This window comes from Nomascus leucogenys, chromosome 7b (assembly GCF_006542625.1).
Source record: "Nomascus leucogenys isolate Asia chromosome 7b, Asia_NLE_v1, whole genome shotgun sequence".
Lineage (NCBI taxonomy): Eukaryota > Metazoa > Chordata > Mammalia > Primates > Hylobatidae > Nomascus > Nomascus leucogenys.
The window spans coordinates 105535334-105556204 of record NC_044387.1 but is presented as its reverse complement, the minus strand read 5'-3'; the positions used below and the strand labels follow the sequence as shown (position 1 = coordinate 105556204).

Genomic DNA, 20871 nt, shown 5'->3' with positions numbered 1-20871 from the left:
CTAATTTAACACACGTCCCAGAATGTTAACATCCAAATCAATGTTGCTAGATCAAAATAAGGCTATTTCAAGGAAGCTGGATGCTCTTATTCCATTGAAATTTTTCAAATTCTCTTCCATAGTTTAGGAAAACCTTTTTAGATTGCTATTTACAATATTCCTTTGAGAACAACCAGAAGTTATGTGGAGTCAAAACTGGTGATTAAAATGAGTAATAGAGTTAGCAAATACAATATTGGATAAAATTAGGTAATTTGGGGCTTGTAAATTAACAATGAAAGATTTAAAGATACTACAGGACTGGATTTAGTTCCTTAACAAATATAGTTTGTGACTTACAATATATTTGGCAGTCTATTCTGGCAACATTCATATGCAAATGAGTAATTTAATATACAACATGCTCTTGGTGCTTCCCCCTGCCTTCCCCAAGCCCAAATCTTACTGTCGCCCAGGCTGGAGTGTAGTGGCGTGATCTTGGCTCACTGCAACCTCCGCCTTCCCACGTTCAAGCAATTCTCTTGCCTCAGCCTCCCAAGTAGCTGGGATTACAGGCCCACACCACCATGCCTGGCTAATTTTTGTATTTTTAGTAGAGACAGGGTTTCACCATGTTGACCAGGCTGGTCTTGAACTCCTGACCTTGTGATCTACCTCGGCCTCCCAAAGTGCTGGGATTACAGGCGTGAGCCACTGCATCCAGCCTCTTGGTACTTATTTTAATAAACCTCTCACAATAGTATATACTGAACACATATGTCACATGTTGTAGATATTATTGTGTATGTTTACAGACATATACATACATATACAGTTGCCCCTCGGGATCTATGGAAGATTGATTCTAAGATCTCCTGAAGATACCAAAATCCGAGAACATTCAAGTTCCTCATATAAAATGGTGCAGCGTTTTTACATATAACTATGTACATTCTCTCATATATTTTAAATCCTCTCTAGATTACTTATACAATGTAAATGCTCCGTAAATGGTTGATTTTGTATTTTTAGGAAATAATGACAAGGAAAAAGGTCTGTACATGTTCAGTACAGATGCAGTTTTTTTCCCCCAAAATATTTTCAGTCCATGGTTGGCTGAATCTACAGATACAGAACCCACAGATAAGGAAGGCTGACTGTATACATGAAGACTGTGTACACATAATTCTTAAATATATATTGCCAAATGCAAAGCACGATGCTGATTATTGGGATCTTCATTGTAAGATGTATGTGTACCCAAAAATAATTTTATTTTCCTTTGTTCATATTTAAATTGAAATAAAAGCTCGGCACAGTGGCTCATGACTGTAATCCCAGTACTTTGGAAGGCATACGCAGACAGATCACCTGACGTCAGGAGTTCGAGACCAGTCTGGCCAACAAGGTAAAACCCCGTCTCTACTAAAAATACAAAAATTAGCTGGGTGTGGTAGCACGCGCCTGTAATCCCAGCTACTCGAGAGTGTGAGGGAGGAGAATTGCTTGAACCCGGGAGGCAGAGGTTGCAGTGAGCCAAGATCGCCCCACTGCACTCCAGCCTGGGTAAAAGAGTGAGACTCCGTCTCAAAAAAAAAAAAAAAATGAAATAAAAGGCAAAGTATAAAACATGCACATTATGATATTATAAATGGCAAGATTCTGAGACTGAAGTGTAGGTGAGGGGACCAAATTCATTATAACAGCAGTGTGGATATGTATATGTCTTTTTACAATGTGTAAAAAAAATACCCAAAACTAAATTCGATCTCTTGGTACATTTATAAAACCTTTTTTCCCTTGACTACACATTCAAAAGAATCTTCTGTAAAAATATAACGTAATTTTATTTGCCATTATGGGCTAGAACATAATGTCAATATTATATCTGGTTTAAAATATTCTTTTAACGTATACTTATCTTGAAAAAAACAGACATGCTGCCTCACATGCCAAGTTTACATCAGGTGGTGATTAATATTCCTTTCAGCCTACATATACTACCTTGTTAGCATTCTTTAAATGTTCCACAGATTCCCAAAAACTAATCAGAGCTCTCTTGTCCATCCTTTCCATGTACATTCCAAAGTGCTCTCGGTAGAAAGTATTGGCCAAGATATCTTCAAACTGAAGAATCTATTAAGAGAATTTAAGAAGACGTTTTTAAAAATCAAATTTTAAATATCAGTTTGCTTTAACTTCCAATGGACTAATTTCTACATTTAGGGTAAAAATGCATTTTTAAAGGAATAAAGTAAAATTTTATTGTAGTAATTTACTGTTTATTTAAGTAATGTACAGGTTTGTTACATAGGTATATGTGTGCCGTGGTGGTTTGCTGCACCTACTCACCAGTCCTCTAAGTTCTCTCCCCTTGCCCCCACCCCCAATAGGCCCTGGTGTGTGTTGTTCCCCTCCCTGCGTCCATGTGTTCTCATTGTTCAGCTCCCACTTACGAGTGAGAACATGCGGTGTTTGGTTTTCTGTTCCTGTGTTAGTTTGCTGAGGATGATGGCTTCTAGCTTCATCCATGTCCCTGCAAAGGACATGATCTCATTCCTTTTTATGGCTGCGTAGTGTTCTGTGGTATATATGTACCACGTTTTCTTTATCTAGTCTATCACCGATGGGCATTTGGGCTGCTTCCATGACTTTGCTATTGTAAATAGTGCTGCAGTAAACATACACGTGCATGTGTCTTTATAGCAGAATGATTTATATGCCCTTGGGTATAGATGCAGTAATGGGATTGCTGGGTCAAATGGAATTTCTGGTTTTAGATCCTCAAGGAATCGTCATACTGTCTTCCACAATGGTTGAAGTAATTTACATTCCCACCAACAGTGTAAAAGCGTTCCTATTTCTCCACAGCCTTGCCAGCATCTATTGTTTCTTGACTTTTTAATAATTGCCATTCTGACTGGCGTGAGATGGTATCTCATCGTGGTCTTAATTTACATTTCTCTAATGATCAGTGATGCTGAGCTGAAAACATGCATTTTTTTAAGGTCAGAGTCGATGTAATATAGCACTCCTGGTAAACTGAAGTATCTCTTACTACATTTTAAATGGAATAAAGCTTACTGAATATTTAAAATGCACATACTGAAAAAATACCAATTTCCTATTAACCATTCACTCGCTGAACAAAGATTTATTTGGCATTGTAAACCAGAAAGTATCTGAGACAGGTCTCAATCAGTTTAGAAGTTTATTTTGCCAAGATTAAGGGCATGCCTGGAAGAAATAAACAAGGAATCACAGAAACAGTCTGTGGTCTGTGCCTTTCTCCAAAGACGACTTTGAGTGCTTCAATATTTAAAGGGGAAAAGTGCGCTGGAGGGGAAAAGAGGAGAGTATGGTAATCCACATGCTCCAAGCAAAAAGGAGCAGGCAGGGCAACAGTCAATTATGTAGTCCTCTGACGCTCAGTAAATCGGCACCTTACAGAAGATAAGGTGAACACAGAGTAGCTACCTGTGGAGATATTGAACCTTCTATCTGTAGCTTCTGCTTAGGAACAAAAGGAAAGACAGCTTCCTGCATGACTCAGCTTTCAGCTTAATTTTTTTCATTTGGCATCCTGAATTAGGGTGTCAAGTTTTTATCTTCCTTTCACAGCTTTTACTTGGTATCAGGTACAGTTCTAGGAATGAAACAGATAAAAATCCCTGCCCTATGGGATGCACATTCTATGCTAAAAACAGTAAGTGCCAATAATGGAAAAATGGAAGAGAAATGCATAAAAGACCAGGACACTGGGATCTAATAGTTTCACGTTTTTGTTTTCCATCTTATTTTTATCTAGTGGAGGAATCTACAAATAATGTTATACCCTGCCTTTTTGTTTATAATATCAATCATATTTGTTAAAAAATCTTCTGTAAGCATCCTTTTAATAAGCCCATAAAATTCCTCTGTAGAGATGCACCAAAATCAGCCCATCTACTTGTTTGTTTACTATTTTGCATACTCACAGGAAAAGAAAAAAGAACCTATCTGAAGACACAGAAGGAACAATCGAGTATGGACTGCTGTAATAAAATAAAGCAGATGACCTTCATAATAATTCATGACTCAATTAATTAGGAAAAATGTCTCAAATTAATTTAGAAGGAATTTAAGGCCTATACTCTTAGTTCTGAATTAGTAATAAAACATTACATGGAATTAGTAGAATTCAAATGCAATTAAATAAAAACTTACATTTTGAAATTCTTAAAATTAATATTACGAGAGTTGGCAAATTTTCAGAAACGTCACCAGTAAGATATTTCTAAAATCAAGTGCATACCGTCAATGTATTACACTCAACTCTTCTGACACCAACAATGAGCCCCTGCTTAATCGGTTTTGTGGGCAGAAAGGGGCAGGCATTTTCTTTCTTTTTTATTTTTTCTGAGGATGATGCAGTATATCCATTTATTTACTTTTCATAATGCTTCCAGCAGAGAGTCTATTCAGATTTTCCGGTAGGTTTCTTTTTTTAAATTTTACTTTAAACTGTGGGATACATGTGCAGAATGTGAAGTTTCTGGTATACATATGTCATGGTGGTGTGCTGCATTTATCTACCCGTCATCTAGGTTTTAAGCCCCACATGCATTAGGTATTTGCCCTAATGCTCTCCCTCCCCTTAACCCTCACCCCCCCGACAGGCCCCGGTGTGTGATGCTCCCCTCCCTGTGTCCATGTGTTCTCATTGTTCTACTACCACTTATGAGTGAAAACATGTGGTGTTTCGTTTTCTAGCTTCATCCATGTCCCTGCAAAGGACACGAACTCATTCTTTTTTACAGCTGCATAGTATTCCACGGTGTATATGTGTCACATTTTCTTCTTCCAGTCTATCATTGATGGGCATTTGGGTTGGTTCCATGACTTTGCTATTGTAAATAGTGCTGTAATAAACATACATGTGCATGTGTCTTTATAGCAGAATGGTTTATAATCCTTTGGGTATAAACCCAGTAATAGTATTGCTGGGTCACATGGTATTTCTGGTTCTAGATCCTTGAGGAATCACCACACTGTCTTCCACAATGGTTGAACTAATATACACTCCCATCAACAGTGTAAAAGCGTTCCTACTTCTCCACAGCCTTGTCAGCACCTGTTGTTTCACGACTTTTTAATAATCGCCATTCTAACTGGTGTGAGATGGTAGCTCATTGTGGTTTTGATTTGCACTTCTCTAATGACCAGTGATGATGAGCTTTTTTTTCATATGTTTGTTGGCCACATAAATGTCTTCTTTTGAGAAATGTCTGTTCATATCCTTCGCCCACTTTTTGATGGGGTTGTTTTTTTCTTGTATATTTGTTTCAGTTCCTTGTAGATTCTGGATATTAGACCTTTGTCAGATGTGTAGATTGCAAAAATTTTCTCCCATTCTATAGGCTGCCAGGGAAGGCATTTTCTAACAGCTCCTAGTAACTAAGGACATGGATATCCCTTGCTACAGACCATTAATAATTCATTTCTATAAATATTTCAGACCAATAATATTTAGTTTACTAGCTGTGGAACACTATAACATTTGACTTTATGTAAACTCTACCAGTGAAGCATTTTGAAGCACAAAATCCTAACTGTACATGCTCTAAAGAGGTGTAAAGGAACCCATATCAATTTGGCTAGGGAAGATGGGCCAACAACTCCACAATCAACAGAAAAGGCCAGGAAACCCTTTCACACTCAAGTCCAGTCCTGGGCTGCATTCGGCAGTGTTCATTTTGGATTGGCCTTGGGTCAAATAAGTAAACTGATATGCAAATTGGCCTTAAAGATCTGCCATTTATTGCCACTGACTTCCAAACTCCATGTACTCCTAGTTCCATTTGCTCTTCAACCCTTATTTTAACTCTTCCTTCCATCTTTCCATTTTGGGGCCACTGGTGTGGGGGGTGCTACCTTGCAAAAAAGATAAGGCAACACAGACTTTTTGTTTTCAAAACAAAGCAAGATAGGAAGGCAACACCGTGCGGTTAAAGTTGTTCAGGCTTTGGAGGTAGATACACGTAGGTTTGAATCCTGACTCTGCTACTTTCCAGTTCTGTGAGCTCTATGTTACTCTATCACTCTGAGCCTCAGTTTTTTCACCCATAAAATGTGAATAATACCACCTACTTTCCAGGTTGTTTGGAGACTTATTAATAATAACTGTTCTGAATCATGAAAAACAACAACAAAAACTAATCAGGAAGAGCCTGAACCAGGAGAAAGAGAAGGCACTGATAAGTGCCAAAAATCAGAATAGTTAAGAGGTCACTTTCTAGTTACATAAATATGGATAAAAGGATTAGCAGTGATTCTCAACTGGGGTCCAAAGAGAAATTACAAAGGACACAAAAAACTTTTGTGGGTGATGGATATGTTTATTATCTTGATTGTGGCAATGGTTTCATTGAATATATGCATATGTCAAAACTTATCAAATTGTATACTTTAAATATGAACAGTATATTGCATGTCATCATACCTTAATTAAGCTGTTTAAAAAATTAATATTCCATCAAGCCTTAATAATAGCATTGCAAAGAAATGAAGTAGACAATGACCATACTAAGGACCCACCGTCAGGAGGACATATACTGATGTTATCTTTGTGAGTTACAGATTGCTGGATCTGATTTACCAGTATTTTTGTTAAGGACTTTTCTGTCCAGGGTCATGAGAGACACCATTCTATAGTTTTTTTTCCTCTGGTTTGGTATCAGAGTTATGCCAGTCTCCTCCTAGGATGAGTTGAAATGTTCCCTTCTCCGATTTTTGAAAGAGTATGGTTAAGATTGGTATTATCTCTTCCTTACATGTTTTATAGAATTTACCAGTGAGGCCAGGCACAGTGGCTCACGCCTGTAATCCCCACACTTTGGAAGGCAGAGGAGGGCAGATCACCCGAGGTCAGGAGATTGACACCAGCCTGGCCAACATGGTGAAGCCCTGTCTCTACTAAAAATATAAACATTAGCTGGGCGTGGTGGTGCACGCCTGTAATTCCAGGTACTCGGGAGGCTGAGGGAGGAGAACCGCTTGAATCTGGGAGGCGGAGGGTGCAGTGAGCTGAGATCGCACCACTGCACTCCAGCGTGGGCAACAGAGGAAGACTCCATTTCAAAAAAAAAAAGAAATCACCAGTGAAATGATCTGAGTCTGGAGTTTTGTGGGAAGGGTTTAAATTATTATTATATTCTTCAATAAATTGTGGGTTATTCAGAGTTTCTATTTCTGTCTTTTTTTTTTTTTTTTTTTTTTTTTTTGAGACGGAGTCTCACTTTGTCGCCAGGCTGGAGTGCAGTGGCGTGATCTCGGCTCACTGCAACCTCCGCCTCCAGGGTTCCAGTGATTCTTCTGCTGCAGCCTCCCGAGTACCTGGGATTATAGGCACCCACCACCACGCCCAGCTAATTTTTGTATTTTTAGTAGAGACGGGGTGTCATCAAGTTGGCCAGGATGGTCTCGATCTCTTGACCTCGTGATCTGCCTGCCTCTGCCTCCTAAAGTGTTGGGATTACAGGCGTGAGCCACTGCGTCCAGCCTCTATTTCTTTTGAATCAGTTTTGGTAATTTGTGTCTTCCAGGGAATTTGTCTATTTCATTTAAATTGTCAAATTTATTGGCTTGAAGTTGTCCACATTATTCCCTTAGCCTCCTTTGAATGTATGTAGCATCTGTTAGTGATGTCCTATTTCACTCCTAATATTGGCAATTTGTATCTTTTCTCTTTCCTTCCTTCTAGTTATTTTAGTTTTTATTTACAGCTTCTTTTAAATTTTTTTTTTTTTTTTTTTTTTGTAGAGAGGGGAGTCTTGTTATGTTCCCAGGCTGGTCTCTAACTCCTGGCCTCAAGCGATCCTCCTGTCTTTGCCTGCCAAAGTGCTGGGATTACCGGCATGAGCCCCCTCACTGGGCCAATTTATAGCTTCTTAAAAGATTAGATCACTGATTTCATACCTTTCTGCTCCTCTGCTATAAACATTAAGAAGTACAGCTGACCCTTGAGCAACATGAGTTTGAGCTGCACAGGCCCATTCGTACGGGGTTTTCTTCCACATCTGCCGCCCCTGAGACAGCAAGACTAACCCCTCTTCTTCCTCCTGCTCTGCCTAGACAACGGGAAGATGATGCGGATGAAAACCCTTGTGATGATCCATTTCCACTTAGTGAGTAGTAAAAATATTTTCTCTTCCTTATGATTTTCTTAGTAACATTTTTGTTGTTCTTTATAGCCTACTTTATTATAACAGTACAGTATATAACACACATAACATACAAGATCTATGTTAACTATTATTGGTAAGGCTTCCAGTTAATAGTAGGATATGGGCAGTTAAGCTTCTGGAGACTCCACAGTTACATGTGAATTTTTGCTCAGGGGAGGGTCAGCACTCCTAAGCCATACATTGTTCAAGGGCCAACTGTATATAATTCCTCTAAGTGCTGCTTTAACTGCACAATATATCCCACAATAGCTATATCATAATATATCCCACAAATAATTGATATATTGCATATTTACTCCATTGAAAATAGTTCCTAATTTTCCTTATAATTTCTTCTTTGATGGAAGCCTTATTTAGATATGCTACCAAATATTTGGGAATTTTCCAGATTTTCCTATTACTGGTATTACTGAGGGGGAGTGTTAACATTTCCAACTCTACTTGTGAAACTTTTTCTCATTTCTGTCAGGTTTTGCTTCATGTACACTCTAAAGGTCTCTTTATTGATTGAGAACATTTGATTATTATATCTTCCTGATGAACTGACTCCTTTATCATAATGAAAGGTTCTTCATCTCTGTTTCTACTCCCCGTTCCGAAGTCTATTTTGTCTGACATTCACAGTAGCTACTCTAGATCTTATACTTACTATTCGCATGTCTTTTTCCCTCTTACTTCCAACCTATCTGTGCCTTTATGTTTAGTTTCTTGTAAGCAACATATAACTGCCTTGCCTTTTAAAAAATTCACTCTGAATCTTTCTTTTAATTAGAGGATTAACCTGATTTGGAAGTCTAAATTCTGAAATAAAGTTAATGGTAATTCTTCTGGATCACATATGATTAGGTCATAGCAAAAGTTTTCTTCCCACTCATGAAGACATCAGAATGGCCCCAAACTAACCAAAGTCTTACCTTTCAAATAGCAAATGGCCATAACTATTGGAATTCTGTCTTATCTTAGCCTTCCATCCTGAAGACTAGAGGAAGTGGTTTTACTCTGAGCATGAATTATTGCAGCAGAAATGAGTCTCTTCCTGAATATCTGAAAAGAATAAATCAAGGCCGGGTGCAGTGGCTCACGCCTGTAATCCCAGCACATTGGAAGGCTGAGGCGGGCGGATCATGAGGTCAGGAGATCGAGACCATCCTGCCTAACACGGTGAAACCGCGTCTCTACTAAAAATACAAAAAAAAAATTAGCCGGGCGTGGTGGCAGGCGCCTGTAGTCCCAGCTGCTTGGGAGGCTGAGGCAGGAGAATGGCCTGAACCCGGGAGGTGGAGGTTGCAGTGAGCCGAGATCACGCCACTGCACTCCAGCCTGGGAAACAGAGTGAGACTCCATCTCAAAAAAAAAAAAAGAACAAATCAAAAATGATCTGGCACTCTGGCTTAAGTCTACTTCTAGTAGACACTGCCAGATAGACAAACTGTACTGAAATCACATTTAATTCTCCCAAAATGAGTTTCCATTATCTTTCTTGAGATCTTCCTGTACCACAACATCTAAACGCATGTCATCTTTTGACTAGGTAGCACGCCATTATGTACTTCTCCTAGGTATTTATCTCGTATCTCTACTGGATCACTTACCTTTTTATTTTATAATTATATGGGACTCTTTGAGAGCAGGGATTCTATCTTATTTATTTTTAATCCTAGTACCTAGCACTATAACTGAGATATTGTGGGCCCTCAATAAATGTCTGTTGAATGAATGACTGGGACATAAGACAAAGACCTCATCTATGATAATTAATCTAAGAGGCCAAAAACAAAAAGCTAATGAGGAGGAGGAAGGGGGCAATATTCAACCTGTCAAATCTACCATCTCTCTGATTCACCAAAATGCTATGTTTCCATCTGGAACACAAAGCCAGTATCTCAAAAATTTTATTTTATTTTAGTTTGCTAATAGCAACATCGACAGACTTCCTGTGGTTAGAGGATTATAAAAACAAGTGTTCCTTGGAGCTGCACTTGCACCACTTGTGCAAGATGCTGCAGAACCCTGGCCTATGCTGGGGCTGGCCCTTCCTGCAGAGGCTCTGACGGAGACTAGCCAGAAACTAAGAAAGTCAAGGCTTCTCACTGGAATAGGGAGGCAGGGGAACATCACAGATGAGTAGCTGAAGTAGAACTGAGAGCTAAACAGGAAAGAATCAAGAGACTGAAAATCAGAACAAGTGAGGTTAGAGGCTGTAGCTTGAGTTACATTATACCAGTGTTGGCCTCTTTGTAGCTAAAGGACACATTACAGAGAGGAGTCTGGCATCTGCTTTGAGGTCCTGTTCCTTCCACGGCACAGCTAAGCTCCTGAGTGGGTCACGTGGCTGCTTCCTTCTATCTTAGTATGCTCCAGGTCTTGGAAGACAAGTTTGGTCCTTCAGAGGACAGTTAGGACAGGTACCGAGGTAGGGCTAAAACACTTTCCTAAGCTCCGTGATCTGGTTGGTATTGACAGACAGTCTGAAGTTTTACAGTACAAAAACAGTCAGAGAGATGTTATGGTTCAGTGAGAAAGCACTCAGATTTGCAAACCAACCAGATCTGGGTTTTTATCTAGTTCTACGTTTTCCTATCTATGTAGTTTTAGGCAAGATACTTAAACCCACCATTTCATCACCTGAAAAATGAAGATATCAAGTAGAAATTTCATGATATTGTGGCAAGAGTTAAGTAAAATAATTTAGAAGATGCCTCCTACTTCATAGGTGGTTATTTCTATTCAATTGATAATGGGAAACTTGATTGGACTCTTGTAAATATAAATATGCTCTTCTGGGTCCTCTGGGGAGGAGAAAGGGAAGATGGAAAAATACACACACACACACACACACACACACACACACACACACACACACACACGCACCCACCCGATGCCTATCTATCATACCTACTGTGGGGAAAAGAAAGATCAGACTGTTACTGTGTCTATGTAGAAAGAAGTAGACATAAGAGACTCTATTTTGTTCTGTACTAAGAAATATTCTTCTGCCTTGAGATGCTGTTAATCTGTAACCCTACCCCCACCGCTGTGCTCACAGAGACACGTGCTATGTTGACTCAAGGTTTAATGGATTGAGGGCTATGCAGGATGTGCTTTGTTAAACAAATGCTTGAAGGCAGCATGCTTGTTAAAAGTCATCACCACTCCCTAATCTCAAGTACCCAGGGACACAAAACACTGCGGAAGGCCACAGGGACCTCTACCTAGGAAAGCCAGGTATTGTCCAAGGTTTCTCCCCATCTGATAGTCTGAAACACGGCATCGTGGGAAGGGAAAGACCTGACCGTCCCCCAGCCCGACACCCGTAAAGGGTCTGTGCTGAGGAGGATTAGTAAAAGAGGAGGGCCTCTTTGCAGTTGAGATAAGAGGAAGGCATCTGTCTCCTGCTCCTCCCTGGGTAATGGAATGTCTGGGTGTAAAACTCCATTGTATATTCCATCTACTGAGATAGGAGAAAACCGCCTTAGGGCTGGAGGTGAGACATGCTGGTGGCAATGCTGCTCTTTAATGCACTGAGATGTTTATGTATGTGCACATCAAAGCACAGCACCTTTTTCTTAGCCTTGTTTATGACACAGAGACGTTTGTTCACATGTTTTCCTGCTGACCCTCTCCCCACTATTACCCTGTTGTCCTGCCACATCCCCCTCTCCGAGATGGTAGAGATAATGATCAATAAATACTGAGGGAACTCAGAGACCAGTGCTGGCACAGGTCCACTGTATGCTGAGCGCCGGTCCCCTGGGCCCACTTTTCTTTCTCTATACTTTGACTGTGTGTCTCTTTCTTTTCTCAATCTCCAGTCCCACTGGATGAGAAACACCCACAGGTGTGGAGGGGCAGGTCACCCCTTCACCTATTACGACCCACACAAGTCAAGGACACCAAGGAATATAGCTCCTTGACTCATAAAGCAAATATGTGAGTGTGTAGTTATGGCACACATGTTTAAGTTCAAAACTAAAAAGTTGAAAGTCTTTAACATAGTTCTATCAGCATTTATAGTAAACTTGGTAGGGTCAAAACCAGAAACTATAAAGTTCTACCTTCTGGCTTGGAGGCCCTTCCCCTTCATCCAGGGCCCCATCCTCTTGCTGGTCATAGGCAGGGCCTCCCAGGATTCGGATTCTCTTCTCACACTGCTTCTTTGCCACAGTCAGTTGGTTGATGTACCTCTTCATGTTCCTGGCCCTCAGGAGATCAGCTTTCATTGCCGCAGTTTCTTTACCTTGAATAGGAGTGAGGAACAGTACTTGGTCAGAGGACAAGGCATGAAAGGACACAGCAATTCAGAACCAGATCGGTGTCTGCTGTGGGCATTCTGAACCAAGTGGATACTAAACAAAATAACAGAACAGAATCCATGATAAATACATATACATACTCCCAAATACAAATGCCAATCATTTCTAAATATAATTTCTAAATATACCACTGACAAATCTTACCCAAAGGTAAAACATTTTTTTAAAAAAACCTCTGTACAAATGCACTCACAAATCTGTGTGTGTATTCTTTAACATCTTTATATGAATGTGTACGCACAAATACTCATTCATAAGCATGTACTGGGTGCTAGTTACGTGTCAAGACACCAGCTAGGCTTTTGAGATTGAAGACCAATTGTTGGCCCTCATGGACTTTTAAGAGTCTAGCAAGTAAGAAATCCAAAGAGAGGAATCCAAGCACCTATAACACAGGCTATAAAGAAAACACGCAGATACCAATGAACTGTTTAACAAAAGATTCTAACTCGGCTTCTTTGAGGAAATTATTTTAAACAAACGTGAATAATGAGTAGAGTATGGCAGACAGAAAAGAAAAGTGAGTGTGAAAGTGAGAAACAGGTAGGAAAGAGAACAGAGCTTTCGAGGAACTGAAAGAAGGCCATTAGAGCAGGTGCAAAAGGAGCCAGAAGATCCAAAATAACTCTGATGCTGGCAGGAGCCACGAGGTGCACAGCCTTTCAGGCCAGAGAAAGGACTTTGATCTCTAGCCCAAGAGTACTGAGAAGCTTTAATGGATTTTAAGCAGGAATGTGCCATAAATGTATTTGTATCTTTAATGATTACATAGGAAGCAGGATAAAAGATAGGTTGGAAGAAGGAAGACTGCTAGGAGGAAGACCAGCTAGAAGACCACTGCAGTACAACTGAGGAGGGAGATAATGATGGCCTACACCAGGGTTACGGCAGGCCAGTAGAGAGGACAAGAGGATGTCCGGATCCAGTGACTGGCTGGGCAGGGTAGACGGCAGGTTGCCAAGGAATTAAAAGGTATCAAATATGGCTCCTAGGTTTCCAACATGAGAAGCCAGAGGGATGGTGGGGCCAATTACTAAGCTAGAAACACTGGAGAAAAAGCAGGTTTGTGGAAGATGCTAACTCAACTCTGGACAATGTGGCAGGTGATATTTTCCAAAAACGGCTGCAATGTCTTCCATCTCACATGCTCTTTACAATGCTCCTCTGACAATCTGCCTCTGCAAAGTAGAGTACATGTTTCCTTTCCTTGAATCTGGTTGGGGTTATGAATATGACGGAAGTGATGCTGTGACTTCCAAGGCTAGATCATGAAAGACCAAGGACTTGGAGCTCTGGGTCACTATGTAAGGGGCTCACCTGCCCCGAGGCTTCCATGATGTGAGGAAGCCTAAACCATCAGTCCTTGGAGAGATCTGTATGGAGAGGAACCGAGGCTCCCCGGACCACAGCTCTGGCCGAGATCTCAAGCTCATATTCAACACCAGTGAGGCACCATATGAGTACACCATCCTGAAAATAAACTGTCCCACCCCAGTCAAGCCGCTCCAGCTGATGTCACGTGACACAGAGAAGAGTCATTACTTCCAAACCCTGCCCAGATTGCAGCTTCATGAGCAAAATAAATGACTGTTGTTAAAGACACTATGTTTTAGGGTAGTTTGTTACACAGTAAAAGACAACCAAACAGGCAAAATGAGTCTGCAGGCTTCTGAGCTACCCAAGTGGAGAGAGAAGGTCTAGAGTTCAGAAACATTCAGCTCTGGGATAGTAAATGATATCATGGGAGTGTGTGAAACAACCCAGGAGGAAATAAATAATACTAGACACAATTGAGATAAACCTTACCCTTAAGAGTAAGGGGGAAGAAAAGCTGACAAGGGAGATCGTAAATATACCCTCATAAAAGTAGGTGTTTATCCATTTATACAGTATATCCCCAGCACCTACAACAGTGCCTGGCAGCAAAGGAGACACTCATTAAACAGGAGTTGAATGGATCAATGAACTCTCAAATGCTACATTTTGCTAATATGTATCGGGTATTGTGTTCTTTCTAGAATTTGGGGCTGAGGAGGAAAGAAAGAGGGTGAGCATCCTCAACTCCTACTCTTCAAGGACTCCTATGACTTGTAATCCTCCCTCCACCAAATCTCCTGTTGCCAAGATCACTAGGGACCCCCAGGTCAAATCCAGTGGAGAGTTTTCAGAAGAGTCTGCAATCAGAGTTAGGTTAGAATCCCGGCTCTGTTACTTACAAGTTATGCCACCTCAAGCAAATATTTTTTAAAATTTAAAACCAGCAACAATGTTTTCTTAAGTTGACATACTTAAAGCAAAAGCAAAAAACTCATAAAAATTAATTTTTAAAAATGACTAAACATTGAGCATTAATACCTTGTGGAGAATGGGCTGGCTGTGTATATACACCTGAAGGCAAGGGTTGGGGTGAGGGAACTGAACGGGTTTTAATCCTGATGAGAAGGAATCAGTTAAAAGTAAAGAGAGGTGTGGGCCAGGCGTGGTGGCTGTCACCTGTAATGCCAGCACTTTGGGAGGCTGAGGCAGCAGGGTCACTTGAGGGCAGGTGCTTGAGACCAGCCTGGGCAACATAACAAAACCCCATCTCTACAAAAAGTTTTTTAAAAACTTAGCTAGGTGTGGCAGTGCATGCCTGTAGTTCCAGATACTCAGGAGGCTGAGGAGGGAGGTTCACTTGAGCCCAGAAATTTGAGGCTGCAGTGAGTGATGATCCTGTACTCCAGCTTGAGCAGCAGAGCAAAATAAATAAATAAAGTTGAGAAAGGTGACAGACAAGGAATGGAATCCAGAAGACAGGTGAAGAGACCAGAGATCAGCTTTGGAGAAAGGCCACCTCCTCCACTGTAGTAACATGGAAGGCAGAGCAGGTGGACACTGAATATGAGGAAGTTTGCAGACATGGCTGGAAGCCACAGCAGCTCCCTTTATATGGATTCAGTTTTGCCCAAGTAGAGAGCAAAGTCATCTGTGTGGAGTGAGGGGTAAAAGACTGAGTGATCAGAGGCCTGAGTTAAAGGGGGAAGTGTGGAGTCTCTCATGCAAAGCAGAGCTCAGCAGGACTGCCAGGAGTGCGCAGGGCCCAGAGGGCCCAGAGGGGATCGCGAGAGAAACAGAATCTCCTCCCTAGGCATGGCGACTACATGTCTGGGCAGGTAAGAGCACACTCTCTGGAGGTGAGTCGGCACATACCTTGCTTAGATTTGAAACTACCAGTGATAAAAGAGCATTTGTGTTTTGTCGCTTGGTTCCCATGAGTGCAGTCTAAGTAATGGTTTGCACATCCTCCCAGCTGGAGACCTCCATCCGGTACCCTAGGATGGTCATTACCTGTCTCAAGTCCCACTCAGTCAAATGTGCAAATTCATAACATAGTACTCAGGAGGCTGCACAAATTAGCTGAAAAAACTTAGACACAGCACCATACTACATTTTTATCTGAAGCAGCTTTTCCGGTACTTAACACAAAGGGCCACAGGCAGGCCTCAGGTCAATACATGGCCTTGTTCAAGATGATCTGTCAGGTATTATCAGACATCTTTTCATCCCATTTTCAGGTACTTCAGTAATGGTTTCCGAACTTGTGTTATGCTTGGCCAACAGACAGGACCTGCCTAAAGAACTCACTAATTTAGCATTTATCTCAACAGGAAAAAAATAGTATTTCAGAGACTCCTTTGTGGGAGGATGAAGGTAAATGTAGTTTGCCCCAAAATTAGTCTATTGCAAACTAAGATGTTTTGTGGGTGTACCTAAGGAAATGCATGCTTGGAAGACCTAATTTTTCAAGAAAACTTTTACTTTTTAAATATATATCCTTAAACTTCATAGTTTGTGTATAATGTTTAAGTTAATCTAAAAATTCTAGGACTCAAGTTGCCTCTTATTTATAAAACAAACCTAGACCTCAATTTTAATTTGGGGTTAAAACATGTTAATAAAGAGAGAGAGATACAGGAGAAAACTGACACCCATTTACCAACCATTACATTCTTTTTACCCAAAGAGTGCTTAAAACGCCTTTCTAAAAGGACAAAACCTAGAAGAAAATTCCAAAGTAAGAAAGAGAATAACCCTTCCCTAAAACCCAGCTGCAAGGCTGGGAAGAATGTTCTGGTGCCCTGCTTAAATGTGGCTTGCTCACGTGAATGCCTTCTGTTTGCTAATGGGCCATACAATGCCATTGTCTGATCACAAAGCTTGTTGCTAACAAATGCAACAGCAGCTTGTTGCTTAGACGGTTCTGTTTATTTTTGCCTCAGAAAGCGAATGCCACATTCAGAGCTAAATGACTAACGTGGAGCTCATGCATCCCATGCTGCTGGCATGCAGAAATCCTTGTAAATCCAGTGATGCAGATGAATACATTTCTTTGTGGCCTTAAAATCCATTCATCCAAGAAATATTCACGTCAAGAAAAGCACAGGCGAGCGGGTGTGTGACAACACCCCGTGACCCAGCTCATGCCAGAATTATGTGGCTGTTTCTCTATAGAGTGTTAAGTAGTAACACTGTGCATTGTTAGAAACTGGGTTAATCACACAACATTTAATCTAGCTTTAAATAGAAGTGGCCAGTGAAACACCGGATGGCAGTGGGTCTGTAAACTGGTGCCAAGATGAACATACACATGATGTTAGGTTAGTGCAAAAGTAAACACGGGTTTTGCCATTACTTTTAATGGCAAAAAAAGTGATTACTTTTGCACTAACCTATAATATTCCAAAGCAATTACTTCAAATATGTACTGTTTTTCCTTCTAGATAGTCTAGGTTCTACTGAGATCAGAGCAAAAGGAAATGGATGAATTTGGGTTCATTTGATGAAAAAGACATTTAGATTAGACATTAGGTAAACCCTTTTGGCTATAAAGACATTACAACAGACTTATGAATAACATCACAGAAATGCTTTTGGCTATAAATGCCCTGCCCATGATAGAATTCTTCCTTAAGCAAGTGAAGTGGCTTGCAGTAAAACAAAACAGCAACATGTAACAACTGTTAGATGCTATTCCTAATGAGGCAGCAGAGAGCAAAGTAATTTAAAGTGCAAACTCATGACTCCAGAAATAGTACAACTGGATTAAAATGGCACCACTGTGGTTTTCAGGTATAAAAAAAGAAAAACACCAACAGTAGAATATTTTCCTTCCCTCATAACATGCTATCATGTTCCAGGGCATATCATAATGGCAGCATCCTCAGCAGACTCGCTGAAGGATTTAATGGATAATACAGGGCAGGGTTTCTCAACCTCAGCACTACTGACATTTTGGGCAGGATAGTTCTTAGCTGTGGGAGGCTATCCTGTGTATTGCAGGATGTTTAACAGCATCCCTGGCCTCTACCACTAGATGCCAGTAGCATCCCTTCCCCCAAAGATGACAACCAAAAATGTCTCCAGACTATTGTCACATGTCCCCTGGGGAGCAAAATTGCCACCTCCTACCCTCCACCTGGCCCCACTTAGTAGTGCTGACACAGAGGTACAACGTGCTGCTCTAACAAGGAGGTTAGAGCAAACAGAGGACAAGGCCGCACCCTCCTTCCCCTTCCCTCACTCCTCAACATGGGCTCTCTTCTCTCTTCTGCCCAGGATACTCAGGTCTTCTCGTGAAATGCCGGCAACTGACATATGGAATAGAGACTTCCTCCCTAGAAAATGTTGGTTCTCCAATCAACTGTATGTGCAATGACAGACTAACCAGCTTTTGAATCTTTCTTATATATTCAAATCAAAGTTTTAGGCTGGATGTGGTGGCTCATGCCTGTAATACCAGCACTGTGCAAGGCTGAAGTGGGAGGATGGCTTGAGGCCAGGAGTTTAAAACCACCTAGGGCAACACAGCAAGACTCTGTCTCTATTAAAAAAAAAATTTAGGCCAAGTATGGTGGCTCACGCCTGTAATCTCAGCACTTTGGGAGGCCGAGGCAAGCAGATCACCTGAGGTTGGGAGTTGGAGACCAGTCTCCTTAACATGGAGAAATCGCTTCTCTACTAAAAATACAAAAATTAGCCAGGCGTGGTGGTGCATGCCTGTAATCCCAGCTACTCGAGAGGCTGAGGCAGGAGAATTGCTTGAACCTGGGAGGTGAAGGTTAAGGTGAGCTGAGATCGCGCCATTTCACTCCAGTCTGGACGACAAGAGCAAAACTCCATCTCAAAAAAAAAAAAAATGTTTAAAAATTAGCCAGGCATGGTGGCATGCATCTGTAGTCCTAGAAACTCAGGAGGCTGAGGCAGAAGGATCACTTGGGCCCAGGAGGTTGAGGCTGCAGTGAGCCATGATCACTAAAGCCAGGAGTTTGAGGTTACAGTGAGCTATGATCACGTCTGTATGTTCCAAGCCTGGGTGACAGAGTGAGCCCATGTCTCTAAAATATAAATAAGTAAACAGAAGTTTTACTAAATCCTCTTGACAGAAGGCTTCAAGAAACAGGTATATATTTACTTAGGGACTAGTCAAGATTTGAAGTGAGAAATGGTACTTGACCTCTTAACACAAAGTTGGCAGCAATTCTCAGTAGTTACCAATCATCACAGACTTCTTCAAAATTATCTAGAAATCACCTCAACAGTTGCTAATGAACTCAAAAAAATATGTGCCTTACTTTTCAACCTGAGGCTGGTATGTCCTTTTTTGAAAAGAACAAATGGGCTTCTCTTATCACACTAAACACCTGAGATTTCATAGTCTAACGTGTCACTCCACTTCAGTGGAGAGTATATTTGAGGAATAGCAGAAATCCTACAGGAGTTGATGGCGGAATCACTCACTTTATGATGGAGAAGAGTACAGAGACACACGGACTTTGTGCAGCCCAGCCAGGGTGTGCCCACTGTGTGCCCTGCCTTGCTTTCCTTTTTTTTTTTTGAGACGGAGTCTCGCTCTGTCGCCCAGGCTGGAGTGCAGTGGTGTGATCTCGGCTCACTGCAAGCTCCGTCTCCCAGGTTCATGCCATTCTCCTGCCTCAGTCTCCCAAGTAGCTGGGACTACAGGTGCCCACCACCACGCCCAGCTAATTTTTTTGTATTTTTAGTAGAGACAGGGTTTCACTGTGTAAGCCAGGATGGTCTTGATCTCCTGACCTCGTGATCCGCCCACCTCAGCCTCCCAAAGTGCTGGGATTACAGGTGTGAGCCACTGCACCCGGCGCCTTCCTTTAATGTCTTGGTGCTGGAACTCCTAGCACTCCCGTTGGTTTAAGGCCCTCCAACAGGCTTGCAATATGTTTTTAAAGGAATAATATAGCAATTAAATCCACATATAAAATTACAAGCAGAACCCCATTCCCACATCGGCACATTTGAGATACACACCCAGAACTGAGCACATTTGAGATACACACCCAGAACTCAGATCTGACCCATACAGTGTTTGTTGTGAGCAGGGGCCCAGGACGAAACTCAGGAGACGGGCTCAAGTTTCGGATTTGTGTGTGACTAACTAGTTCTATTCAAACCAGGTAAGTTGTTTAACATCCCTGGACACGAGCTTTATTTGTATAAAATGCAGGTGTTAGAGTCTATGAGGACTAACGTTCTCCTTGGGGACAGAGGGTGAGTAGAGTTGGTTATAAACTCATGAGACTATAGTGAGCGCAATGGAAGTGCCCGAGCCCGGAGACCTTCAGGCAGGGAATGAGCGGGGGCCAGGTGGTGACAGTGGGGAAGGGACAGCAGGCACCGGAGGTAGTGCTGGAGGTTCAAGGACTGGGCAGGGAGGAACCCTCGCAAGAGCCCTTGGGGCAATGGCAGGGAAACAGCCTGAGAGCTGGTCGGCTCTAACAGAACACCACAGACTGCGTGGCTTACGAACAACAGACATTTACTCTGCACAGCTCTGGAGGCTGGAAGTCCACAAGCAAGGTGCTGGCAGAGTCGGCGTCTCCGCACCATATCCTCAAACATGGCAGAAGGTGCAAGGCAGTCTCTGAGGCCTCTTTTATAAGGGCACTGCAAGGAAAAACCAACTCCAGCTGCATTTTTCCTTTGCTCTCACACCACAACCATCAATACCAAAGACTTCTGTGAACAAATGTGTGGAGGTTTTTTCCCCAAGCACCAAGCTAGTGCTGGGTGTCCTCTAATTCAATTCTGGTGCTCTCCACTTAAAGATAGTGCCAGATCCAACAGGGGGAGGGTTCAGTCTCCAAGACTGCCCCCCTACAAGACACTAGTTGCAAGTCTAGGCCTCCAGAACTTCTGACCAACCAGCTTCAAGTCAGGGTTCTCACAGCCCCCTCTTTGAGTTTGATTAATTCACTACCACAGCTCACAGAACTCAGGGAAACTCTTACTTGCATTTACCAGTTTATTATAAAAAGTCTGATGATGTAATCCCAGCACTTTGG

General features: G+C 41.6%; 1 protein-coding gene across 2 annotated transcripts in view; it reads right to left on the bottom strand.

Annotated features, from left to right (window-relative positions):
* Positions 1 to 20871, bottom strand: part of SNX25 (sorting nexin 25) — a 117619-nt gene that overhangs the window by 40939 nt on the left and 55809 nt on the right. For both annotated transcript variants that reach the window (XM_030816389.1, XM_030816390.1), the window contains exons 6-7: positions 12260 to 12441; positions 1984 to 2115 (exon numbers count right to left, since the gene is read on the bottom strand). In XM_030816389.1, the coding sequence (XP_030672249.1) occupies positions 1984 to 2115; positions 12260 to 12441 (314 nt within the window). The remainder of the gene's footprint in view (positions 1 to 1983; positions 2116 to 12259; positions 12442 to 20871) is intronic.